The sequence below is a fragment of the Microcaecilia unicolor genome, chromosome 9 (genome assembly GCF_901765095.1).
Source record: "Microcaecilia unicolor chromosome 9, aMicUni1.1, whole genome shotgun sequence".
NCBI lineage: Eukaryota > Metazoa > Chordata > Amphibia > Gymnophiona > Siphonopidae > Microcaecilia > Microcaecilia unicolor.
The window spans coordinates 5,888,265-5,915,765 of record NC_044039.1 but is presented as its reverse complement, the minus strand read 5'-3'; the positions used below and the strand labels follow the sequence as shown (position 1 = coordinate 5,915,765).

At 45.4% G+C, this 27,501-nt stretch overlaps 1 protein-coding gene across 1 annotated transcript in view; it reads left to right on the top strand.

The window, feature by feature from the left end:
• Positions 1–22,615, top strand: part of CWF19L1 (CWF19 like cell cycle control factor 1) — a 34,284-nt gene extending 11,669 nt beyond the window's left edge. The window contains exons 6-14 of the mRNA XM_030214655.1: positions 6,321–6,439; positions 8,002–8,086; positions 10,315–10,458; positions 12,964–13,078; positions 15,035–15,114; positions 15,845–16,054; positions 17,976–18,095; positions 19,123–19,220; positions 21,544–22,615. Coding sequence (XP_030070515.1) covers positions 6,321–6,439; positions 8,002–8,086; positions 10,315–10,458; positions 12,964–13,078; positions 15,035–15,114; positions 15,845–16,054; positions 17,976–18,095; positions 19,123–19,220; positions 21,544–21,688 — 1,116 coding nt within the window. The 3' untranslated portion in view covers positions 21,689–22,615. The remainder of the gene's footprint in view (positions 1–6,320; positions 6,440–8,001; positions 8,087–10,314; positions 10,459–12,963; positions 13,079–15,034; positions 15,115–15,844; positions 16,055–17,975; positions 18,096–19,122; positions 19,221–21,543) is intronic.
• The last annotated feature ends 4,886 nt before the right edge of the window (positions 22,616–27,501 follow it).

The window sequence follows — 27,501 nt, the reverse complement described above, 5'->3', positions numbered from 1 at the left end:
TATTTTACCGGCTGTGATGTGGCTTGCAGTAGGTACCTGGTGCTCACTGTAAGCCATCTTAAAGTATTTGTAATATGTGAAACACATTATAACATAGTAATGTGCTGATTTACTTTACTATATAATGCAAGTAGCTTAACGTTGTGTTAGGGCATTGCAACCAGCATTAGAACCCCTTTAACGCACATTAAGGTGCATGTAACGCGGGTTACTGCCTTAACACAGCTTTCTAACTATCCCCTTCCATATCATCAAGCTGATCAATCCATAGACTGGTGGGTTGTGTCCATCTACCAGCAGGTGGAGATAGAGAGCAAACTTTTGCCTCCTTATATGTGGTCATGTGCTGCCGGAAACTCCTCAGTATGTTCTCTATCTCAGCAGGTGGTGGTCACACACAGCAGCAGCTCTGGCTAGGCCTCCAAGCCTAATCCTTAGGTTTTGTTGAGGCCTGGGGTTGAGGGCTCTTTTGAGCAAGTGCAAACCTGGTGGTGCCAGGTCCCTCCTTTTCTCCCCCCTCCCGCTGGCTCCGTTTAAAAAAAAAAAAAAAAATATTTTTAAACGTCTTTAAAGGCGTTTAATTCGACGTTTCTTTAAACGTTCATTGCAGCTACTCACTGGGACACCAGTTCGTTACAGCTCGGAGCGGCAAGCAGGTAATTTTACCTTTTTATAGCGGGCAGGGGGTTCCCCGATTCTTCTCCTCGTGGCAATGGCGTCGGAGGGCGAGGGCGCAAAGGGTCGCTCCCCGGATCGCTGGAGCGCTTCTAGAGGGGATGCGGGGGTTTTACAACCTGATTCGCCCTTGATGGGTGATAGTTTAGTGACCGATGAATGTCCCGGTCGTTCCTCCGGCGTGGCGGTTTTTTCCCGCCATAAACGCCCATCCCCCGCTCCTCGCCTCCGCCATCTTGGCCGGCCACGCGGCTCGGACGGCTTCTTCGGGGCCGCCCTTGAGGTTGGAGACATTAATGCCATGAACGCCCTTAATTTGGGCGACGGCACAAAAGCGGCTAAAGTTAAGCGCCGTTCTTCCCGCGCGGCTCCTTCACGGAGTTTCGCGCCGGACGCCATTTTGGATGCGCAGCATGTCTCTCCCCCGCTATTGCGAGCGCCGGTTGAGAGTGCGTCTAGGGCTGTTGCCCAGGCTGCGGAAGTGCACAGTCTGGGGGGTTTCTCCCCCGAGTTTGTTTTGCTGCTGCATCAGGCTTTCCTCATGCAAAACGCTGCCCCTGCTCCCTCTTCTGATAAAGAGGTTGAGGTTCCCAGAGGTAAACGCCCTCGGGTTGATTTCCAGGCCTTGGAGGACTTTTGTCTCCTCCGATGTAGATGAGGGCAGCGTGTCTGAGGTCTCCCAACGATCCTTTGCGGATTCCTTGGAGGAGATAGATCCCCGCTCGGATGGAGCGGATGACCCCTCTGCAGCGCGGCTTTTTAGCCCAGAGGATTTGCCCAACCTGTTGTTACAGGCCATGGACACTTTGAAGATTTCCTCTCCGGAGGACGTCTCTCCCTCAGCCCCTGTTGGCTCTGCCATTATGCTGGGGACGAAGCGCCCGCCTAGAACCTTCCACGTGCATGATGCCATGCACACCTTAATTGCGGCTCAATGGGATGTCCCGGAAACGAGCCTTAAAGTGGCTAGGGCTATGTCCCGCCTCTATCCTTTGGCTGTGAGTGAACGTGAGGCCTATCTGTGGCCTACCGTGGATTCTTTAATCACTGCGGTGACTAAGAAAACGGCGTTGCCGGTGGAAGGTGGCACGGCCCTAAAGGACGCCCAAGACAGAAGATTGGAGGCGGCCTTAAGGTCGTCCTTGGAGGCAGCTGCTTTAAGTTTGCAGGCCTCAGTTTGCGGCTCCTATGTGGCCAGGGCGTGCCGGACTATGGTGCAGCGGGCTTCCCCCTCGGATCATTCCTTGAGGGCTGATTGGCCGGCCCTGGAATCGGGCTTAGCCTATTTGGCAGACTTGCTGTATGATGTCTGGAGAGCCTCAGCTAAAGGCATGGCTCAGACAGTCTCTGTGCGGCGGTGGCTTTGGCTGAAACATTGGTCTGCTGACCACGCCTCTAAATCCCGCCTGGCTAGATTGCCTTTTAAAGGCAAGCTGCTCTTTGGGGTCGAGCTGGACAAAATCGTGACCGATCTCGGCACGTCTAAGGGCAAGAAATTACCAGAGGTCAGGGCTCGGGTTAGTACTCGTCCCGATACCTCCATACCGCCCGGGCAAGTCGGGTTCCTCTGCCCCCTCTTCCTTCAAGAGGAATTTCTCCCCCAAGCAGCATTCCTTTCGCAGAGACCGCCGTCCCGGAGGTGCTCCCTCCGGTCCTCCCCCAGGGTCTCGTACCCAATGACGGGGCCTTGGTCCACGCCCCAGTGCAGATTGGAGGACGGCTGTCCTCGTTGCTGGGCGAGTGGACCACTATAACTTCAGACGCGTGGGTGCTGGAAGTCATCAGAGACGGCTACAAGCTAGAGTTCTGCCAACCCTTAAGAGACGGGTTTGTACTCTCTCCCTGCAAGTCTCCGGTCAAGCTGTGGTAGTGCAGCAGACCTTGGACAACCTGATCCGCCTGGGTGCAGTCGTTCCGGTGCCAAAAAATCAGATTGGCAAGGGACGTTACTCCATTTACTTTGTGGTTCCAAAGAAAGGAGGTTCTGTCCGGCCTATCCTCGGCCTCAAAGGGGTCAATCGGGCCTGGAAAGTGAGGCACTTTCGCATGGAGACTCTCCGCTCTGTTATAGCGGCAGTGAAGGCAGGAGAGTTCTTGGCTTCCTTGGACATCAAGGAAGCGTACCTGCATATTCCCATCTGGCCTCCTCTCCAACGCTTTCTGCGTTTTACAGTCCTGAGACGACACTTCCAGTTCAGAGCCCTCCCTTTCGGGTTGGCTACTGCTCCGCGGACCTTTTCCAAAGTAATGGGGGTCATAGCGGCCTTCCTGCTAAAGGAAGGAGTACAAGTCCATCCTTATCTGGACGACTGGTTGATCCGAGCCCCCTCTTATGCAGAGTGCGGCAAAGCTATGGACCGGGTAGTTGCTCTTTTGAGCTCCCTGGGATGGATCATCAACTGGAAGAAGAGCCAGCTGCGCCCGACTCGATTCGACACCCAAGTGGGCAGAGTGTTCCTGCCAGACAATCGGATTGTCAAGCTTCAGGCTCAGGTGGACTAGTTCCTAGTAGCCTCTCCTATTCGGGCTTGGGACTACGTGCAGCTGTTGGGCTCTATGACGGCCACGATGGAAGTAGTGCCCTGGGCCAGGGCTCATATGAGACCACTACAGCTATCTCTGCTGCTGCGCTGGACTCCGATGTCGGAGGATTATGCTGTGCGCCTTCCCGTGGACCCAGCAGTGCGCAAGGCGCTGAGCTGGTGGACGCAGACAGACAAGTTGTCTGCAGGATTGCCTCTGGTGACCCCGGAGTGGATTGTCGTCACGACAGACGCCTCTTTGATGGGCTGGGGAGCCCACTGCTTGGGAAGGACAGCGCAGGGGCTCTAGTCTCCTGCAGAGGCAAGTGGTCTATCAACCTCCTGGAACTCAGAGCCATTCGGTTGGTGTTATTGGAGTTCATCCCGGTACTGGTGTTGAAGCCTGTACGGGTCCTGTCGGACAATGCCACGGCTGTGGCCTATATCAACCGCCAGGGAGGTACCAAGAGCGCCCCTCTAGCCAGGAGGCTATGAGTCTTTGCCAGTGGGCGGAAGCGAACCTGGAGCAGCTTTCAGCGGCCCACATTGCCGGAGTCATGAATGTCAAGGCGGACTTTCTCAGTCGCCATACCTTGGAGCCCGGAGAGTGGCAACTATCTGCTCAGGCGTTCTTGGACATCACGAAGCGCTGGGGCCAGCCGAGCCTAGATCTGATGGCGTCATCGGCCAATGGCCAAGTGCCGCGCTTTTTCAGCAGAGGACGGGACCCTCGATCCCTGGGAGTAGATGCTCTTCTCCAACAGTGGCCGACACAAGAGCTCCTCTATGTGTTCCCGCCCTGGCCCATGTTGGGCAGGGTGCTAGACCGGGTGGCAAAGCATCCCGGCAGGGTAATCCTGGTGGGTCCGGATTGGCCCAGACGTCCCTGGTATGCGGACTTGTTCAGGCTCTCAGTCGAAGATCCTCTGCGGCTGTCAGTGGAGCAGGGCCTGTTACATCAGGGTCCCGTGGTGATGGAGTATCCCTCTCCCTTTGGTCTTACGGCCTGGCTATTGAGCGGCAGCGTCTGAGGAAGAAGGGCTTCTCAGACAAGGTCATCGCCACTATGCTGAGAGCGAGGAAGCGCTCTACTTCTACTGCTTACGCCAGGGTTTGGCGTATCTTTGCAGCATGGTGTGAAGCAGGCTCACTTTCTCCCTTCACTGCTCCAATTTCTTCAGTGTTGGCGTTCCTGCAAGAAGGTCTGGAGAAAGGCCTGTCGCTCAGTTCCCTTAAAGTCCAGGTAGCGGCTCTGGCTTGCTTCAGGGGCCGCCTGAAGGGTGCTTTCCCTGGCTTCGCAGCCAGATGTGGTGCGCTTTCTCAAGGGAGTTAATCACCTGCGCCCTCCTCTGCACTCAGTGGTGCCTGCGTGGAATCTCAACCTGGTGCTAAGAGCATTGCAGAAGCCGCCTTTGGAACCCTTGTCGAGGGCATCTCTGAAAGACCTGACGTTGAAAGCAGTCTTTTTGGTGGCTATCACTTCAGTCAGAAGAGTTTCCGAGCTCCAGGCGCTCTCATGTCGAGAGCCTTTTCTACAGTTCACTGAGGCAGGAGTGACTATTCGCACAGTGCCTGCCTTCCTGCCCAAGATTGGTTCTCGCTTCCATGTGAATCAGCAGCTCTCCCTTCCTTTCGTAGGGAGGACTACCCAGAGGAGTACTCCGCTCTTGAATATCTGGATGTGAGACGAGTCATCATCAGATACTTGGAAGTGACCAATGATTTCCGGAAATCGGATCATCTGTTTGTCCTGTTTGCAGGTCCTCATAAGGGTCTGCAGGCTGCTAAGCCTACAGTGGCAAGATGGGTCAAGGAAGCCATTGCAGCGGCTTATGTGGCCGCGGGGAAGGTGCCGCCTATCCAGCTGAAGGCTCACTCCACGAGAGCTCAGGCGGCCTCGATGGCAGAGGCCGGATCCGTCTCCTTGGAAGAGATATGCAAGGCGGCAACGTGGGCTTCGGCTCATACATTCTCCAAGCATTACCGTTTGACTGTGGCTGCACGGGCGGAGGCCCGGTTTGGAGCTTCAGTGTTGAGGTCAGGGATTTCTATGTCCCGCCCTGGGTGAGTACTGCTTCGGTACATCCCACCAGTCTATGGATTGATCAGCTTGATGATATGGAAGGTAAAATTATGTATAATCATACCTGATAATTTTCTTTCCATTAATCATAGCTGATCAATCCATAGCCCCTCCCAGATATCTGTACTGTTTATATTCTGGTTGAATTTTAGGTTCAAGTTTAGCCTTCAGTTACTTCAGGAGGACTTCGTGTTCAAGTTCTTCTTTCACTTGGATTCTTCAAGAGTTGAGACGAGTTTGTGTTACAGTGAGCTGCTGCATTCCTCTCCCCTCCGTTTTACGGGGCTGGATTGAGACATAAATTCTGCCGGCACTCCCTCCCGCTTCGTGCGGCTGTAGGGCAGCTTTGTACCCCTCCCGCTTCGGCGGTGTTAGGGTCAGTCAGCTCCTCCCGCGGTTGCGGTTGCAGGATAAGCCAGATCCCCCCGAATCGGCGGGTGTGGTGTCCCTCCCCCGCTCCGCGGGGATGAGCTGGACGGATTCCCCTCCCCCACTTGTGTGGGGATGAGCTGGGTTAATTCCCCTCCCCCGTTTCGGCGGTGGTGAGCTGGGCAGAGTGTCCCTTCGTGGGTGTAATTCTCTAAGTGCTGAGTCCTGCGGATGGAGCTTTGATATCGACATACTGAGGAGTTTCCGGCAGCACATGACCACATATAAGGAGGCAAAAGTTTGCTCTCTATCTCCACCTGCTGGTAGATGGACACAACCCACCAGTCTATGGATTGATCAGCTATGATTAATGGAAAGAAAATTATCAGGTATGATTATACATAATTTTACCTTTAGTGTTTTACAAGGTCAGATGGTAAGAATTAGTACTGAACTTATAGATAATTAGAATTAGTTTTTAAGGTGTTGCTCTTAGATTTCTTTGGAGAGCACCCAATGATAGCAGTGATGTGTTATATTATCACGCACACGTTAGTTCACAGAGTGCGTGTAATGTCATTTGTGAGCCGTTGAGACTCTGCTGGATCACGTATTGTACTGCATGGAGGCTGTCACAAGACGGGCAGAGTAACCGCTTTTACCTTTTACAGGGAGAAGTGGACACCAGAAAATGTGGCTCCGCCCTGGTGGCCGATTTAGCCTTCGCTCTGAAGCCGAGGTATCATTTTGCTGCATTGGAGGGGGCGTCCTATGAGAGACTTCCGTACAGGTGATTGAGGCTGCTGAACTGCTTATGTAAAATATTCCTAGGAATATGAAATTAATAGTAGCAATTACACTGGTAACTTTCTTTGCAATTGTGTTGTATAGAGCAGAGCCCATTGTGATAAATAGAGCAGGTGCCAGTTTGGGACCCATTTGCTGATATATTAATAGTTCCTAAGTCATTATCAGTGAGAGCTGATCAGTCGGTAACTCCAGCTGTTCATAAAAGGGTATGGGGTGAGACTGTCCTGTCACTGGCACCCACTCCAGCCCCACCACATACCTCTTTCTGTTTTTAGTTTGTTTTAAAATCTTTCTTGCATGAATTACATTCTCCTTCCAGCTGGCTATAATTGGGGAGTCTTCTTGCACCCCATTCCAGCCTTTACCCTGCTTTCTGTCAACTGAAGGTGTTTTTATTTGATTTAGCCAGCGGTTCTGTGCAGCGAAGTCTGTTTGGCACTAATCAAACTCCTGTGACCTATCTCCCATCTCTCCCTATTCTTTGTCCTTGGATGATTAGCCCTTCCCTAATGATAAAGAGGATGGGACAACTTCCTTGTGAGGAAAGGCTAAAGCGGTTAGGGCTCTTCAGCTTGGAGAAGAGACGGCTGAAGGGAGATATGATAGAGGTCTATAAAATAATGAATGGAATGGGTAGGCGTGAATTGCTTGTTAGTCTTTCCAAAAATACTAGGACCAGGGGGCACGCAATGAAGCTACAAAGTAGTAAATTTAAAACAAATCAGAGAAAATATTTCTTCACTCAACATGTAATTAAAACTCTGGAATTCTTTGTCAGAGAATGTGGTAAAAGCAGTTAGCTTAGCGGGGTTTAAAAAAAGATTTGTGTAGCTTCCTAAAAGAAAAGTCCATAAACCATTATTAAAATGGACTTGGGGAAAACCCACTGCTTGTTTCTAGAATAAGCAGCATAAAATATATTGTACTGTTTTGGGATCTTGCCAGGTACTTGTGACCTGAATTGGCCACTTTCGGAGACAGGATGCTGGGCTTGATGGACCTTCAGTCTGTCCCAGTATGACAATACAGTTTTATGGTGTTCTGTTTCCTGCTTTTAGGATTTATTTTTTATTTGTGACCCGCCTTGTCTTAGCTAAAGTGATATATTGAGCTTCAATAAGCATAAACAGTGTCACAAGCACCTAAGAGCATGAATTGGGACTGTAAGTGGTAATATGTGTCACAAGCCCTTCCAGCCCTAATGTGGGCTTGGAAATGAGCTCTGGTTACCTGGACACCTGCACAGAGCAGTAGCTACCAGGTCGTTGTCTGGAGAAACAGAGTAGAGAGGATTAGCCTAGTGCTAAGTGCAGTGGCCTCGGAACCTGGGTTCGATTCCCACTTCAGCTCCTTGTGACTCTGGGCAAGTCACTTAACCCTCCATTGCCCCAGGTACAGAATAAGTCGCTGTATATAATATGTAAACTGCTTTGATCATAACCACAGAAAGGCGATATAGCAAGTCCCATCCTCTTTCCCTTTCCCTAGGGCTGAATTGGTACTAGAGTTCTGTTTTAAATGCTTGTTTTTGGTGTCCCACAGAAACCACGTGGTGCTTCAGGAAAATGCACAACATGTGAGCAGATTCATAGCCCTGGCAAGTGTGGGCAACGTGGGCAAGAAAAAGGTAACAGCATGACTGATGTCCTAAAACAGAATTGCTAAACTTGAAATCCTGGGATCATTAAAGCTAGATGTGGACAAGTAAGAAACTCGCACTAGTGTAGGCATCTATATTTAAAAAGTGAAAGCAGAGTAGGAACTTTCTCAGCTGACACATTGAAATGCATGATTAGCCTTGGTGTGCAGTAAAACCCGTAACAGGTTTAGGTTCAACCTGTTGTTAGTTCAGCAAAGTTTAAAAGCATTTTCAGGTTTGTTATTGGATCCAAGCAGTTTACTGAGTAAATACAATTATTAGAGATTGGTGTGGGGATTGAGGAAAGAGATCGTGTTACTGCCCAGTAAACTTACCCAGATGACAGTACGATAAAGGTTATTTTGTTTTGGTTTTCGTATTTTTTCACTTAAACATGATTGTCCTGTGATTCCAATAAATCGTTGCGGGTCTCTGGCTTTTTTCTGTGTTTTGTGAGGTCGCATAGAGCCCAGATTTAGAAAGGACATGGAATTAGGATGTCCAGGTCAGGACATGGAAAATTCTCAAGAGTATTATACAAAAACTCTATCAAACACAAAGCCTCTTGTAAACTACATGCAGGGACATACAAGAATGGCGTTCCTTGGTACCCCCCCCCCCCCCCCCCCCCCGGGTGCAGCACGACACACAACATTCCCCTCCCCCCACCCTCCCCGGAACAGGAAGTGACAGCAGAGAGAGCAGGGAACCAGCGGAGCCAATGCTCCCTGCACCCCTCCAGCATCATGCACCCAGAGCGGACCGCCCTCACCCCCCTACCCTCTGTACACCACTTTACAAGAGTGCACATCCACACCTCTCCACATCCTGTGGGAGCAGCAGTTTCATGTGGGGAGGAAGAGTATACTTTCATACCCCCTTATTTCTGGGAGAAGCTTTTTGAAATTGCTGTTGCCAACAGCAGCCGTAATCTCACCCCTGACGCCCTACAAAGACATTAGTGGCCCCCTTTTCTGACCCCACCCCAAGCTCTTACTGGGGTCCCTGGTGTCTAGTGGGGGGAGCAGGAACAGTCACTCCTGCTCGGAGCATCCGAATTGCCTCCAGACCTCTAATGGTAGTGCAGATACAAAGCCCTTCTCTCAGTACCCTTCTGCACTACTGCAACTCCAGGCTCTGCTCATTCTGCCTTGCCTCACCCTATGCCTGGAACAATCTTCCCTCACCCATACGCCATGCCCCCTCCCTACCCATCTTCAAATCTCTGCTTAAAACTCACCTTTTCAATGCTGCCTTCGGCGCCTAACCGCTGTAGAAATATGAAATGGCCCAATCTATCCACCCTATCAGATTAACTGCTCACTCGTCCTCCAATCTATCCACCCTCTCAGATTATCTGTTCACTCGTCCTCTAGATTGTTCACTTGTCTTAGATTGTTCTCTTGTCTTTTAGATTGTAAGCTCTTTGAGCAGGGACTGTCCTTCTATGTTTAAATTGTACAGCGCTGCGTAACCCTAGTAGCGCTTTAGAAATGCTAGTTAGTAGTAGTAGTAGTAGAATAGATAGTAAGTTCAGGTATTAGATCTGAATGTACAAGGCGGGGTTAACTTGTTAGCCAAATGGACGGACGCTCTCAGATGAAGCACTTGGAAGGCAAGATGAGGATCTTAAATTGAATATTTGAAGGTATCGGCAGCCAGTGATGAACTTTCAACAATGTGTGATTATAGTCGCACTTCTGAGCATGACAAATGAATTTTATGGTATTATTCTGAATAAGAATGAATTTGAGCTCACTGATTCCTAGCTGAGCATTGCCTTAATGTACATATTAAGCAAATCGCCTTTATATAACAATGCCTGCAGACAACAGATTTCCCTTAAAAAGAAAAGTGAGTTTTTGACTAATGAAGCAACAGGATCTGGAAGTCGAAAACGATTCCAAGTAATACCGAGTGTTCTCTCAGACCTACAGAAGAGACCTGGCCTTGCTGAGCCACCTGTGAACATTGTGAAAGTCATTGCCAAAAGTGGTTACAACCCCATCCAGCCACAGACCGGAATATTTCCAGGGGCGCATTTCTTCATTGCTGAAGCACAGGAGTTGAGATTTTCTGTAATAACTAATGTCCAGGATGTTTTTGTTTTCCAAATTCCACCCTGTTTTAGTCCCTTATTACAGTGTAATGCAATGAGCTGTCTTTTAAGGGTAAGACTTTTTGCCACCTTCATACCTCTCTCTTGATCTCCGCAGTACCTCTATGCATTTAACATTGTGCCGCTGACCCTGATGGACCCTGCAGAGCTACTGAAACAGCCACTAGATGTCACCGAAAACCCATACAAAAAGTCTGGGAAAGACTCAAACAAGGCAAAGCAGGCCAGAACCATAGAAGAGGTAAATTAATTCATGAAACAGTGGATGGGTCGTTTAGGGCCTAATTAATTGAAGCATTGTTCTTTTTGTTTTGAATATTATGTTGATTAAAATTCAATAAAGCAAACTTTATTTATTTTTTGTCTATTAGATTGTAAGCTCTTTCAGCAGGGACTGTCTTTCTTCTATGTTTGTACAGCGCTGCGTATGCCTTGTAGCGCTATAGAAATGCTAAATAGTAGTAGTAGTAGTAATAGAAGCACATCTTCAGGGCTAAAATAAACCCTCAGAACCAGTCAAATTAACAATGAAAAACAACCCTCCCCGATACCCCCAAAAGTAGGCATTAACAGACCCCTGAAGCGTTTTTCTCATGTGTGCAGGGAAGGAGCTTAGAAAACCAGGCCCTGAATGCCATGGTCTGGCGTTTTTAACATGGACGGTACATTGATGGAGAATAAATACCTAAGGGTTTGTACTAAGCTGCTGTAAAAAGTGACCTTGGTGCGGCCTTGCACAGATTTTTCCCATGCATTAAGGGCATTTTTACCACAACTGTAAAATGGTCGATTTTCTATTTTTTTGTATTAATGGCTAAGTGCTAATGTTTAAAAAAAAAACAAAAAAAAACCGATGTCTGGGAAGAGAACCAGTAATGTTCAAACATAAACAACTGAAGAAGTTCTCTATAGATGCACAATTTATAAGCAATGAGAATAGTTTTATTTATTTATTTATTTGTTGCATTTGTATCCCACATTTTCCTACCTATTTGCAGGCTCAATGTGGCTTACGTTATGCTGTAGTGGCGATCACCATTATCGGAATGAGAAATACAGAGTGGTATTGCATTAAAGTTCAATGGTGACAGAGTAAATGAAGCAATCAAGTATCGAGGGTTCAGTTTTGTCCAGTTCTGGTATAAGTTTCGTTATCTGGAATTTAGGATCGATCATTGTGGTATGCCTTTTTGAACAGGTTGGTTTTTAGTGATCAGACTGTTATGACTGTTGGAAGGGGTTGGGGGAACGGGCAGGGGATAGGGAAGCCTTGTGGGGCCCTTATCCAGGTATGGGCAGCTCCTTGAAGTCACCTAGGTCCACCAAAGTTCAGTGGCAGTATCCAAATAACTAAGCAGACATAGCTAAAACTACATTTTATGTGAAAATATCGGGAGGTAAAAGCCTGAAGAAGCTCCTAGCAATCAATTGGTCAAGCAGGTCTTTATCATCAGCAGAAAAAACCCTTCCAAATAACAAGACATTTAATTCAAATACAAGAGCAGAAAACTTTCAAGAAATACTTAGCTGCACGATGGCCAGCAATTCGATAGCTGCGTCAGGGTCAATCAGTTCAAAATTCAGTTAGAACATAGGAGGCAGACCCACGTTCCATCAAGAGTGAACAGAGTTCTAAATTTTGGACTGATTGACCCTGACGTTGGTCGTCATCTGTCACAGTCTGGTTTTTGTTTAACTGGGAGAAAGGGATCATGCAGTTAAGTACTTCTTGAAATTTTTCTGCTGTTGCATTTGACTTAAATGTCTTGTTATTTGAGAGGGTTTTTCTGCTGATGATGAAGTTGTCCTCGACCAGCTGATTTGCTGGGAGCTTCTTGAGGCTTTTTCCTCAGGATATTTTCTTTATTCTCATTGCTTATAAATTGTCAACGTGTAAAGAACTTCTTTAGTTGTAAGGATGAATGTTGCCATTAGCACACGGCCATTGAAAAAACATGACCATGTAAGCACTTACCGCTGCCCATTTTGTAGGTGGTAAGGGCTCACGCGTTATTCTGCACTAACCAGTTAGCGTGTGCTAATATGGCTGCGCTGTTTAGCAGAAGAACGCCCACTCTCCCCTGACACGTCACCTCTTCCCAAAAATACTAATATTTTTTAGCACCTGCAGTAGCCCGTGCTAATTTGGCAGTTACCGCAGGAAGCCTGTACGCATCCCGCAGTGTGCCATTTTAGGTGCACCTTAACGTAGCTTCATAAATGAGCCCCTGAGTTTGTCGTTTAGACTAGAATCTGTTGGTTGGTTGGTTGTTTTTTTAAATCAGCAGAAGACACAAATAGCTGAAATGTGAAGACTGTTTATCTTACTTAAATTGCATAACCAGCAGTTCCTACAGTGGATTTTTTGATGCCATTAGAATGTGACCACCAAATCCTACAGTTTTCCCTCCTGCTTTCTACAATTACTTATTTCTATAGCGCTGCTAGACGTACGCATTAACATTAACGGACTTCTTCTTTACACCCCTTTCCCCAGTAGCAAAAAATCTATTGACAGTCATGTTTGAGAGATGCTAAGGTAGAGTTAGAAATAGTGAAGGTAATAATAACTTACACAGTACGACCAATTTTTATTTCACTCCGTCTTCCAGCCTCTGTCTTCCCGTGCAGGGAGAGTGAGGCCCTTTCACGCTGCCTCATACACAGTGTCCTGGAAATATCTGCAGCCGTAGGACGCCACACTGTTGACGTCTCTTGATTCCCGTGTTTGCTTCCTTCTTTCCAGGAGGAACCAGCTACTCAGTTTTTCTTTGATCTAAGCAAGCAGCAAGGAAAGAAACGGCCTTCTGCGGGACGGGGGGGTGGGCAGCACTCCTCCCCAAAGCAGCCTCGGAAACCACGTGAGTATCCAGTGCCACCTTTTCTCTTTTTTTTTTTTTTTTTAGAGCTGCATTGCTTTTGTGGTCATCGTGGATTCCATGCTGTGGCTTAATGCAGGACTGTCTCGGAGAGCTCAGACAGATGGCAAGTCCATGCAGCATTTTGCAATGTGGAATACAGCCCTCTATTTGGGGAAAGAAGACTGGTACTAATTATAAAGCACAGTTCACATCTGTGGAACGAGCTGTTCTTTTCCCATAAGCCAGTGGTTCCCAAACCTAGTCCTGGAGGCACCCCAACCAGTCAGGTTTTCAGTATATCCACAATGAATATTCATGAGAGAGATTTGCATACAGTGGAGGCAGGACATGCAAATCTCTCTCATGAATAGTCATTGTGGGTATCCTGAAAACCTGACCGGCTGGGGTGCCTCCAGGACCAGGTTTGGGAACCTCTTCCTTAAGCGTTCATAAGAGCGTTGTCCTGATATGGTTGTGTGACAGGTTGCGATGAATGAAGGGATAATGTCTCCCAATGAGTTAATTTTGTGCATACCATGAAAGAATGAACCTTGCTGCTATGCCAAGGTATGTTGGAGAGGATCTCTTTCTCACGTGCATTATGCCAAAGAGGTTATTTTATTTATTTATTTGTTATACCACCATTCTTCAAGCCATCATAGTGGTTTACAAAAGCCAGTTGAATGATAAACAGTAATTAACATAAAAGAAACGTGGACAAAATAAGACAAAAGGAAGGAAATTGACTAGCACAACATCTCAGTCCAATATACTACCAAAAATCAAGGGTTAATAAAAAACCAGAAATGGGCAAATCTTGTCTATTTTGGCTGATGGAAAGACCTGAGTGAAAAGTCAGGTCTTCAAGGCGGCCCTAAGTTTCTTTTCTGAGGATTCAAGTCAAAGTTGTGCAGGGAGGGAGTTCCAAAGAGTAGGGACAATACAGCCAAAGAATGAGAAAATCAAACCATAGTTTAAAAAAAGAGAGGACTAAAAAGAGGTTTGTGTTTGTGCGGGAAAGAGAGAAGAAGAAGAGATGCGAAGGCTGGTTGTCCTGTATAAAGAGCACGACGAGAGGTCACAGACCAAGAAAATGGTTTATGGTTTATTTAATTTGCTATATTGCACATAACCCACGGATGGACTAAGGTGATTTACAGTTCAAAAATACAAATAAAAGGAGAAAAGGAATTCTATTAATTTGACAGGATAGAGGAAAGCAATCTTTCAAGATTAGCCTTCAAAACAATTAGGCACAAGACACCAGAGTCAGGCTTCGTCGGGTGGGACTCCATAGGCTTGTGAAAATAACCAAGTTTTGAGAAGGGATTTAAATTTGGGAAGGGACACTGTTCCCGGTGTCTGGGGCCAAGAAAAAGAAAGCTCGATGTCTGGTTTGCCGGGAAGATACAGAAATAGTTCTCATTGTATCGTATGCCACACACACATCTTGCTAGGTGACCCATACAGATTACATCTTATGAGCTTCAGACAGAAGTTGTCGTCGGCACAAGTGTTGCCAGTAGATTTGAGAGACTGACATTGTACACAACATACCCTGGCTTAGGGGTACAGTTCATTGCTGTCAGGGTATGCACAGAACTAACCTGTTCGGAGATGCCGCTAGGATGTAATCTTTGAATACAAAAGACTATAAATGAGCACTTATCCTTTCCGTTCACCGGCGCCTGCTCCTGACAAAAGGGTGGCACAAACTGACATGCTGCCATGACAGATACCACCCAGAGATGGTGGGAATACTGGGGGCCCTGCTTACATTTGGATTCTAGAGTCTGGCCAGGGACGAATGTCACTTTATTTAATCTCTAAGTTATTCTTTAAGGTATAGAAAAGGAATTTATTGGGATTTGCTTTAAGTGTGCTAGCCTGCTTGTGAACTGTGTTTACCCTGTTCTACTAGAGACACTAACACCTGTTTCTCTCTGTCTCTGAAAGCCCAGCCCACGGGCCCCTGTTGGTTCTGTCTGGCTAGCCCAGAAGTTGAAAAGCACCTGGTTGTCAGCATTGGAACCCATGTGAGTATTGTTCACACTTTCTGTAAATGCACTTATCACTTCCAGAGAAACGTCTGTGCAAACAGCAGGCACGTTACCCACCGGGCAGTGCTTTTATGAGAACACGTGTGCTTGCATGTGCCTGTTTAGCTGCACACGTTTAGAAAAGCCTTTTTAGGCTTTACACATGGAAAACAGATGTCTAAGATGACGTGCTGAAGAAATTCCTTATTGTGATCTTAAAGGTACACAGCTCTTTGCTCTCACTCAACTGCTAGACTGCCACAGGCAGGTGAAATGCTGCAGCTTTTTCACTACTGACACTGTTCTGAGGCATGAGTGTGAGCTAAAGTTTGAGGAGACGATGAGGCCAGTGCTTGGTTTTCATACTGGACTCCAAGCTCTGCTCTGAAACTCAAATTTGCTTTCTTCTAACTATACCATCTGTGTCCTTTTCCTTGATGCCAGTCATCTGGGCTTGTGTGGCCTCCAGTCCAGACAATAGTCTCTCTTTGTAGATCAGGATCCCCAACTAACTCAAGTGACATCTGCAGTTTGTACAAAATGATGCTGAGCATAGGCAGATTCAAAGAATTGCCCCATTCTTAAAATCTCTGCATTCCTGCTACAAGCCTGTCTTTTCACACTCCACCCTAAGGAAACTGCAGCTGACAAACACCAGGAAGAACATTCTTGGGATGTGCTCATAGTTTGCCCTTTTTCTATTTTATGACCCTCTGTTTCGTTCCAGTGCTACTTAGCCCTCGCCAAAGGTGGCTTAACCTCGGATCACATCCTGATCTTGCCCATAGGACATTATCAGTCGGTGGTAGAGCTTTCGTCTGAAGTGATGGAGGAGGTAGCGAAGTACAAAGCTGCACTCAGAAAGTTTTTAAAAGCCAAGGGGAAAAGATGTGTGCTCTTTGAAAGGAATTACAGGAGCCAACACCTTCAGTTACAGGTAGGATGGGCTGCTGTGCGGGATGGGTGCAGTTATTGTGCTGGCGGACTCACATGGCTGGTTTGTTGAAGTCGCAAATGAGCCTGACCCCGGCACATAGAGCACAGAGCAATTGCAAGTCTTACAGCTTCTGAAATCTCTTCCAGACCTTTGGGTTTCAGCTCTGTTTGCAGCTCGTACATCTTGTGCCAAGTGTCTCATTAGTTTAAGTCTGTTCAGATTGGGGAGCCCTGTCTGACTTGATGAGAAGTTGCACTGAGGGATGCTGCCATCCCAATGATGACGCAAACTTTTATATTCCTGGTTTATATCTTTCCTCTGTTCTTTTTGGTTGAAGTCCTTTCAGAGTGCTTTCTTGTTTCAGATTGTAGATTTTGGTTTGCTAGCAAGAAATTGTGGCATAGTAATTCTTACAGAAAGGCAAATTAACTGTTAGGTGTGATTTGGGGTAAGACAGCTCAGCTCTCCAAGCCACCTATTCCCTGCCCTTTCAGTGGAGCACTGATTTCTGTACACAGGCACGGAGGAGGCAGGAGACGAGAGACAATGTCCTTCTCTTTAACTGAGCACATGTGAAGGGGGGAGGTCATTTTGTATGTGTGAAGGTCATGTAGGTGCCAGTTGATATTCTGTTTTATAACGGCATATATGGGCCTAAAGAAACAACAGCACGATTGAAGGTGTGGATAGCTCACACTGCACCCAAAATCCTGCCCTGAGCATGCCTAAGCAATACAGAATGCATACATGCCTATTATTTATATACCAGCTACAAGTCAGTAAAAGCAAACCAAAACAGCACGTGTGAAGTAGTTTCATTTATAAGAGGCCTCTTGAGGGTCATTTTTATATGGGGGTGCTTAAGATAAGAGAAAGCAGCACCTCCATTTCTTTACGAAATACTGGTGTAAGTAGCAGGTTCATACACATCAGCACTAGAGCAGATGTAAATGTCCATTTCAGGATTTCTCATTATAGTATTTTAGAACCTACATTGTGAACTTGAGACTCTGCCCGTGTTCCACCCAGAATCCACTGGCCTGCCTTTTCACCGTTAAAGGATACGTCAGCTAATCAGTATTCTGTAAAGGGTCATTTACATGTGTACGTTGCCACATCCACAAGTAAATGATTACCCCAAAGTACACACCCTCGTGTAGAAATACCCCCTTTACCCCCCAAATTCTATAAATGGTGCCTAAAGTTTGAGTTACAGGGTCAGTTACGTGCATAACGTAATTATCAGCATGAAATTGGCACTTGAAGATAAGTACCAATAATTAGCTTTAAGAAGCACTAATTAGTAGCTGCATGCGAAACTGACTTATGCCCCGTTTCTGTAACCTGAGCACCTAACTTTTCTTGCGAGCAATTCCAAAGGGGGTGTGGCCACGGGAGGTGTGTCGCCAGGATTTAAGCTTGATGCTATAGAACAGTGTCATTTGCACGCTCAGCTGCCATTATTTACACCAGCTTCTGTCAGGTATAAGTTCCCCCACCCACAGGTTTAAGATGTGCCTTAAGCCACTATTCTGTAAAGGTCGTTCCACGCAGAGATCCCTAATATTGGCTCAGCATGGCTCTTCCTGGCACCATTTACCAAATCTACCCTTGTATGCGTACTGGCTAATAAAATCAATTATTCCTACAACTCAATATACAGATGGTGAACTGCATGCAATTGCAACTTTTATGGAATGCAAAACATGAGGACTTGTGAAGCCACTCTTCCTTCTTCCCCACCACCCGTTAAGCCAAAGTACGAGACACTTCTGTTCTCTTTTCTGTCGTCCTTTTTTGTGCACTCGAAATGCTTTCTGTCCCTTCTAGTTAACCAGACTTTTGTGCATTCCTACTGTTGATTCTTTGTTGGAAAACCGTGCTACTCGGAAAATCTCCAACACGCTGATTCTTTCTGCAGGTGGTTCCTGTCCCGCTCAACTGTTGTACAACCGATCACATTAAAGAGACCTTTATTATTCAGGCTGAGGAACAACAGATCGAGCTGTTAGAAATCCCAGAGCACTCCGACATCAAACAAGTATGACTACGGATTTTCACGTTTCATGTGGTGGCTGTACAAGACGCTTTTATTGAAAGTGTAATGGCAGATGGGAAGGGGAAAGTGTTGGCTTTGTTTTTAATGAGGCACGCAAAGGTAGACTAAAGGAAAAATTCACTGTTTCCTTATGAAACTTATATTCACAAGAGCGCAACTCTCACTATGGGGCCCTTTTACTAAGCCGCATCAGCGTCTACGCGTGCCCAACACGTGCCAAAATGGAGTTACTGCATGGCTACTACTACTACTATTTAGCATTTCTATAGCGCTACAAGGCGCTACCACGTGGCCCTTGTAATTTCATTTTTGGTGAGCGAAATATTTTTTTATTTTCTGGCGCGCAGCAGCTACGCGCACCAAGTGGCATTTGGTGCGCATAGGTCATTCCCGCCCGGTTACTGCATGAGACTTTACCGCTAGGTCAATGGCTGGCGGTAAGGACTCAGACCCCAAATGGACAGGCGGTAATTTTCATTTTGCCACACGTCCATTTTCGGCAAAAATTTTAAAAAGGGCTTTTTTTTTTTTTACATGTGCGCTGAAAAATGGATTGGTGCGTGGCCGAAACCCAAGCCTTCGCTACCACGAGCCATTTTTCAGCGCGCCTTAGTAGAAGGACCCCCTAAATTAGGTCTTAGAAGAAAAACCTGTAGCTGAAAGATTTCTGCCATCGCATTTGAATACAGTATTTGTACGTTTCCAAGAAAAATGCTGTGGAAGAGGATACTTGTCTTGGGACCTCTGCAGAAAGACAGTTTTCAGAAGGTTTAAGGGTAGCCCACAGTACAAGCCAAAAATGCATTTCCTCCTTTTGTGTCATAGTTATCCCTCTTCAGATCTGCTTCCCCAAATGCCTTTGTGCAAATCACTAAAAATCACGTATGAGAAATTTTTACATGTAGAAAATCCTCCTTATTGTCTAAGAACTACTTGGAGGGGGAACAGTTCAACTTGTGAAAATCACTCTTTTCTAGAGAGTTGTGTTCTTGTATCTCTTGTCTCTTAGATTGTGCAGCCTGGAATACCGTATTTTTATGTTGAATTGGACACAGGAGAGAAGCTCTTCCATAGAATTAAGAAGAATTTTCCTCTACAGTTTGGAAGGTTTGTAAATCATTGACGTCAAGTTAACCCGTCGATCTGATGTGTTCTCTTTGGTTGCTTTTGAATTTCAGTGCTCAGGAGCAGGTATAGATGTTTGTTATCACTGATGTGTTTACGTCATGACTGAGCCCATACGCTGCACAAATTTCTCCAAACCTGCCTACACTGGTGTTGAGTACAACTATGCGTGTACTCGTCATAGTGTATTGTGCACATGGTGGTGGTGGTGGGGGGGGGGAGTTTTGTAAGAGGTGTTTTAGGGACAACCCTTTGTATAATTGACCCCTTAATTTAGATGCCACTGGTTAGGGTTTGAAAAGGCACATTCTCTTTTGCAAAAGCCAGTACTCAAAGCAGCCATCATTCTTTTACCATTTATTCATGTCAACTTTGAGGAGCATAAAGCTTGGGTTGATCCTTCCATCTTTATCACACTGACTAAAAGAAACCGTTTCTTGAATCCTGCTAGATCAGTCCAGGTATATTGGTTTATGCCACTCTGCCACCAGATGGAGACACAGGACCATAACGTTTCAATGACATTCCATACTGAAGGGGTGGTGAAGATGAGGCAATCACCAGTATATTCTCTCTCCAGCAGATGGTGGTATGTGCTGGACTGGTACAGCAGGATTTTTATAGTTCAAGGTCCATGATCTCTAAGCCACTTTCCATGGTCATGCAAGATTGAGGTTGGACTCTCAGAGCACCAGTCGTCAGCTGTTTCCCTGGTGGAATAGATTCCTCATTGAAGCTTCTAGGTTTTCAGCCTCACCCCCAGTTGAGCTGATGGGCTCTTAGACTGCCTTGAAGGAGTGGTTGAGCAAGGGTGGGGTGGAGCATAGGTCCAGAAAAAAGCCCCCTCCCTGCTCCAGAAAACAGGGTTATATATAAGTATTGCCATACTGGGATAGACTGAAGGTCTATCCAATCCAGGTTACAAGTACCTGGCAAGATCCCAAAACAGTACAATACATTTTATGCTGCTTATCCTAAAAATATAACAAAATATTTAAACACACATGAATACAAGTGTATTGCTTCTTCAGCTTATTGAGAGTGGAGTAGTCTCATATATAACACACGATAAAGATTGTTTGATTTTTCACCCAATGACTGGGTGTATTATCTGTGTGTATTGTCTAATCATTGACTTAACCTCCACCACCCTTTGCTAATCTTATATATGAAAATATATTTCTGTTTATCAATATGCTATCATCTAATTTTATGCAGCACTTAGCTTGAACAAGTTGGTGCTCTTAAAACCCCGACAGGTCCCCGTTTCGTGGCTACTTTTTCAAGGGGGAGTCACCAGTTCAAGTAACTGTCTCAAGTGCAACTGCAGCATTAAGCAGTGGATTTTCCCCATTTTAATAATGGCTTATGGACTTTTCCTTTTAAGAAGCTATCCAAACCTTTTTTTAAACTCAGCTAAGCTAACTGCTTTTACTACATTCTGTGGCAACAAATTCCAGAGTTTATAGTCCCTTGGGGACACAGGCTCCTGGAAGAGTGGTTCAGCTAATTGTTGTCCATGGTTCCAGCTTGCAGGCTAATGTTCAGTTGAGCAGATTGGAGTGCAGTATTTGGCTTGCTTCATCTTTCTTCAGCTGCGTGCTCCTGTTCTTTCTCTCTTGACCCTCATCTCTTTGCACTTGTTGGTGGCATTAAAGTTATTTGGAGGAAAAGAAAACTACTCTGTTTCACATAATGGTAGCAGTAGCTGTGGTTCAAAGAGATGCATGGTTGGCAGCCAAAGAGGAGCAGTCCACCAATCTTCTGTTGGGTTGCCAAAATAGGGGGTAGGGGCAAGAGCAATATAACTGGTCCCCTTTATCCCTCCTGCCTCAGGCATCAACTACTTCCTTCCTCTGCTCGGTGGCTTACTCATGCACAGGAGAACTGCCTAAACCGGTTATAAGTTCCGCAGGCGGCTTGTTCTCAGGTCTGTATAAACATGGATAAGGATCCAAAGGTCTGTTTGTTGCACTGCAAGATCTCCAAGGCCTGGAGAAAAGCATTAGTGCAACTTGAGGAGTGTGTTTGAATAATATGCCCTCTCAGTATGTTAACTGCGATTAAGTTGGGGGGGGGGGGGGGGGGGGGGGGCTCAATTGCACCTAGCCTGGGAGCCATACTTGCAGTGGATCCAGAAGAAGGAGTGGAAAGGGGATGAGAGGATGAACTAGAGATGGGGAGTCGGACAGAGTGGAGTGGTGTAAAGGAATTCCTAGTGGTGTTTCAGACTTGGCAATTTGCTGCTGTCACAGCTGAAAGTTCTGAGCCCTGATATGATGTTTGTTTCTGTACTGAATTGCAGGGAAGTTTTGGCAAGCGAAGCCATTCTGAATATACCTACCAGAGCCGACTGGAGGGAATGCAAGTGCAGTCGAGAAGAGGAAGAAACGCTGGCTAAATCTTTCCGGCAGGACTTTGAGCCTTTTGACTTTTCTTTGATGGATTAATGTTTCCCCACCAGCAAGAAACCATTCCTTGTAAAGAGAACAGAGCCAGCGCATCGGGCCCAGTCTGCACTGCTGGGAGTGCAAGAGTTACACAGTACAGCACTCTTGTTGGATTTTCTTATGCTCTGGATTTTATAGGGACACCTGGAGAACAAACCTTTGAACTCGGAACAACCAGGAGCCAGTGGTGCTAGATCTTCAAATAGTAGATGGAAATTTCTAGTGAGAAAGCTGACTATTCGATCGAGGGAGTGACAAGAAAGAATAACTACACTGGCATTATGAGAGACCATGGTGACAGTGGGTTTTCAGGGTAGGTGTTAATATATGGTCCAGCTTGATTGTATTGTCTGCTAGAAATGTGGTACCTTGTGCCACTTAGAACAAGCTTCTGGCTACCATTTAGGTGCAGGTCTGTGGCACAAGAAGAATGAAAAATGGAAGCAATTACATTTCCCGCTGTTGAAGTGGCCAGGTGGGGTGGATAATAAAATCTATTATCAAGCTTTGAAATCTTAAAATAGTTTCAGTGCAGTTGAGCAGTTGCCATCATTGTAACTTGCGTGGGAGACGATTCTCTTCCAGTCGTATCACCAGAAAAATGTCAGCCAATCCTAGAAGAGAGGAAAAGGTCTGCAAATCCGCCCATGCGCACAAGGCCAAGAAAAACGGCATAGCTGGCAAATAGCATAGGGCTTGTACGTCATGGGGGATTAGTGATTTCAGCTGAATGGGTCATGGGCTCTCTCAAAACTTGTTTCTTGATGATGGGGTAGTTAGCTGTTTTTTTTTTTTTTAGGGAGGTGTGGGGGAAGATTTGGAGGGGTTTTTTTTGTTTTTAGGCAAACCACCAAAATATTTGCAACCTAAGAAAATACTTCTAGAAATCAAATAGGACATTTATATAAACATACAAGAAAAAGAAAATACCCCCAAAAAACCATTTTCCCCCTTGATATTCAAGAGTACTCTGAAGGGGAGGAGGGGCACATACCATAGAGAAATCTTTTTAAATAGGAGGCGTAAAGCTTGTGGCTTTTCAGATTTTATAAACGGGGAAAAACTGAATGTTTCTGGCTGAATCATTTGCGTTCTGATGGACTTTTACATTCTTACCCTTTTTTATCGGAATAAACAATACATTTTTATCAGCCTTAAGGCCTAAGGGTGTGGCCTGAGCTTTGAATATGGAATATGCTAGATGGTTAGACCTGGCAAGAGTGACTCGAGCAGAGACAGGCAAAAGAAACTCCTGCCTCTTCTGTACTTTTTAATAGGGATCTGAATGAACTGTAATTTAAAGATCAGGCATTGAATTAAAAAGGAACAGATTTTGTTTTTTGGAAAGCAGATGGCAGCCTGAGGCCCTTCAGATTATACAGTACAACTCAGAGAATGCAGACGCCTGGGTCCACTTGGACTGAGCATCGCAAAGAACGAAGATTTTGGCAACTCCTAGCGGAGACCTCGTTTGAACTTGCATTCTGTTTGCCATCTGTGTCGGATGGCATGTGTGCACTGTCTGGTCCTGTCCTGATTGCCTTAAGAAAGGGTTACTGGAAGAGAATAAGCCCAGCCTGGTGGGACCCAGATCATTTCTTTTAAATGAGCTTTACTGCAGAATATTTTTACATTCACCAGCTTTTATTTTTCTGTACATTGTTGTTATAAAGTTTTCCTGTGCACATAAATGTACTGTGAAATAAACACTTTTATTTAACAAGATATTAGTGATTTATGTAGCTTGATGAAACAAAGCCAATTTCCATTTTATGCTTGCCCAAAGGATTCATTATCGTATATGAAATGTGATACATAGTGCAGATGCAGCTCAGGAATGTATCTCAGCAGATTGGTGAGTGGACTTTGGGGGGGGGGGGGGTTAGAAAAAAAAATACATGCACCTTTGCCAGATGAGTGGAGAGAACCAAGTGGCCTGCAGGAGTGCTAGAATTCTCTCTGCCAGGCGATGGGTAACATTTATTTCTTTAGATTAAAGAATTTCAAAACCGGCTTCCTTTTATTTAAAGGCGGTATACATCTTGGAAAGACGTACAACATTTCAAATCCAAGAAGACAGGAGGAGCCTCCACGGAAAGTCAAAGCAAAACAGCAAAAGTAGAGGCTGACAAATGCGCAAACCAATAGGGAGGTAATATCAAAAACCAGTTTATTAAGAATATTCATATCAATATCAAGGACCCGACACGGTCCGTGTTTCGGTGCCAAAGCGCCTGCCTCAGGGGACTGGTGGATGGTGTTTGTCACATGGTGTTTGCTGATCGGTTGGCTCTGTGGATTAACGCATACATAAAGGAATTATTCAAGCCTATCAGCTTCTTCTTAGAGAAAGTTGATTGTGACCCCTGAGGCAGGCGCTTTGGCGCCGAAACACGGACCGTGTCGGGTCCTTGATATTGATATGAATATTCTGAATAAACTGGTTTTTGATATTATCTCCCTATTGGTTTGCGCATTTGTCAGCCTCTAGTTTTGCTGTTTTGCTTTGTACAACATTTCAAAACAGACCTTGGTAGGTATTGTCGATGGTTATATCACATAGCAGTGGGAAGTGTAAAGCCAAGGGCAGATAAAGCCAGTTGGCTACAGAATCCATTCCCTGATGTGCTCAGAGTTTACTCTTAGCTTGCTAATACAAATAATCCTTTGACATTTCCAAATGTGACAGCAGGTTGTGACCAGGAAAAGGTGGTATTCCCTTAAGTCTACAAATGAATCAGAATATGACATTTACAGGTTTATTGCAAACAAAAAAAATCTGGTTCTCTAATGAAAAGCTTCGTATGAGCACTGCTAAAGAACAAACATGCCATTATTTTAATGATGGTGGTGAATTGTCAGATAAAACCGTGAAGATCCACTTCCTGTGTTCAGAGTGAGAGTCCCTTGAGCATTTCCCATTGTTGAAGGTTTTGCACCTCCTCCACTCAAAAAGTAAGTGGCCACTTGAAAATCTGCTAAAGACCAGTGCGTGTGACTAGAGGGTGGACAGCTGGCGAAAGGGCCGATTCTCGCTTTAAAATCAGGTTAAACGCCTATTTTGGCACTTCCAGACATTGTGGTCTTGCCTTTCCTGCTACCCACTACAAGTGCGTTCTCTCACTATATCTGAATATTGACCTGCTGGGTGTTCGTACAGCCAGAAAAATCGCTTCTCTTTGTCATCTCCCCCTCTCTGAAGCAAGCAGTCCTAGCTGGCCCAAAGTAAACATTCTGGTCTCCAGAATAAGGGGTATCTTTACTAAGGTGCGTTAGCGTTTTTAACGTGCCTGTCGTTAAACACTAATGCGCCTATACATTTCTATGGGTATGTTAGCGTTTAACGCGCGATGGGGTGGATCGAATTGGTGAGAGGGGTTAGCATTGTATATTAACGAGAGCCTTGAATCAAATAGATTGAAAATTCTGCAGAAAACAAAACACTTCTTGGAATCACTATGGATTGAAATTCTATGTGTAAAGGGGAAAAGGATAGTGATAGGAGTTTACTACCGTCCGCCTGGCCAGGATGAACAGACGGATGCAGAAATGTTAAAGGAAATTAGGGACGCAAACAAACTGGGCAACACAATAATAATGGGTGATTTCAATTACCCCGATATTGACTGGGTAAATGTAACATAGGGGCACGCTGGGGAGGTAAAATTTCTTGATGAAATCAAGGACAGCTTTATGGAGCAGCTGGTACAGGAGCCGACGAGAGAAGGAAAAATTCTAGACCTAGTCCTTAGTGGAGCGCATGATCTGGTGCGGGAGGTAATATTGCTGGGGCTGCTTGATAACAATGATCATAATATGATTGGATTTGATATTAGTTTTGAAGTAAGTATACATAGGAAATCAAATACGTTAGCATTTAACTTTAAAAAAGGAGACTGTGAGAAAAACGGTGAAAAAAAACTTAGAGGAGCGGCTATGAGGGTCAAAAATTTACATCAGGCGTGGATGCTGTTCAAAAACACCATCCTGGAAGCCCAGGCCAAATATATTCCGCGTATTAAAAAAGGAGGACGGAAGACCAAACGACAGCCAGCATGGTTAAAAAGTGAGGTGAAGGAAGCTATTAGAGCTAAAAGAAAATCCTTCAGAAAATGAAAGAAGGAACCGACTGAACATAAGAAACAGCATAAGGAATGTCAAGTCACATGCAAAGCTCTGATAAGGAAGGCTAAGAGGGACTTAAAAAAAAAAAAAAAGATTGCGTTGGAGGCAAAAACACATAGAGGCTCATTTTCAAAGCACTTAGCCTCCCAAAGTTCCATAGAAACCTATGGAACTTAGCCTCCCAAAGTGCTTTGAAAATATGCCTCAAAGTAAAACATTTTTTAGGTATATTAAAAGCAGGAAGCCAGCAAAAGAATCGGTTGGACCACTAGATGACCGAGGAGTAAAAGGGGCGATCAGGGAAGACAGCCGTAGTGGAGAGATTAAATTAATTCTTTGCTTTGGTCTTCACTGAGGAAGACTTGGATGGGATACCGGTGCCAGAAATGGTATTTGAAGCTGACGAGTCGGAGAAACTTAATGAATTCTCTGTAAACCTGGAGGATGTAATGGGGCAGTTCTACAAACTGAAGAGTAGCAAATCTCCTGGACCGGATGAGAGTACTGAAAGAACTGAAAAATGAGCTTGAAGAGCTATTAGTAATATGTAATTTATCCTTAAAATCGAGCATGGTACCAGAAGATTGGAGGGTGGCCAATGTAATGCCGATTTTTAAAAAGGTTCCAGAGACAATCTGAGAAATTATAGACCGATGAGTCTGAATTCGGTGCTGGGCAAAATGGTAGAGACTATTATTAAGAACAAAATTACAGAGCATATTGAAAAGCATGGATTAATGAGACAAAGTCAACATGGATTTAGTGTAGGGAAATCCTGCCTCACCAATCTACTACATTTCTTTGAAGGGGTGAGCAAACATGTGGATAAAGGTGAGCCGGTTGATATTGTGTATCTGGATTTTCAGAAGGTGTTTGACAAATTACCTCATGAAAGACTCCAGAGGAAACTGGAGAGTCATGGAATAGGAGGTAGTGTTCTATTGTGGATTAAAAGCTGGTTAAAAGATAGAAAACAGAGAGTAGGGTTAAATGGTCAGTATTCTCAATGGAGAAGTGTAATTAGTGGGGTTCCCCAGGGGTCTGTGCTCGGACTGCTGTTTTTTAACTTATTTATAAATGACCTAGAGATGGGAGTAACTAGTGAGGTAATTAAATTTGCTGATGACACAAACTTATTCAAAGTCATTAAATCGCGGGAGGATTATGAAAAATTACAAGAGGACTTTATGAGACTGGGCATCTAAATGGCAGATGACGTTTAATGTGAGCAAGTGCAAAGTGATGCATGTGGGAAAGAGGAACCTGAATTATAGCTACGTCATGCAAGGTTCCACGTTAGGAGTCACGGACCAAGAAAGAGATTTAGGTGTTGTCGTTGATGATATGTTGAAATCTTCTGCTCAGTGTGCTGCTGCAGCTAAGAAAGCAAATAGAATGTTAGGTATTATTAGGAAAGGAATGGAAAACAAAAATGAGGATGTTATAATGCCTTTGTATCGCTCCATGGTGCAACCGTACCTCGAATATTGTGTTCAATTCTGGTCGCCGCATCTCAAAAAAGATATAGTGAAATTAGAAAAGGTGCAGAGAAGGGCGACGAAAATGATAAAGGGGATGGGACGACTTCCCTGTGAGGAAAGGCTAAAGTGGCACTTGGAGAAAAGGTGGCTGAGGGGAGATATGATAGAGGTCTATAAAATAATGAGTGGAGTTGAATGGGTAGATGT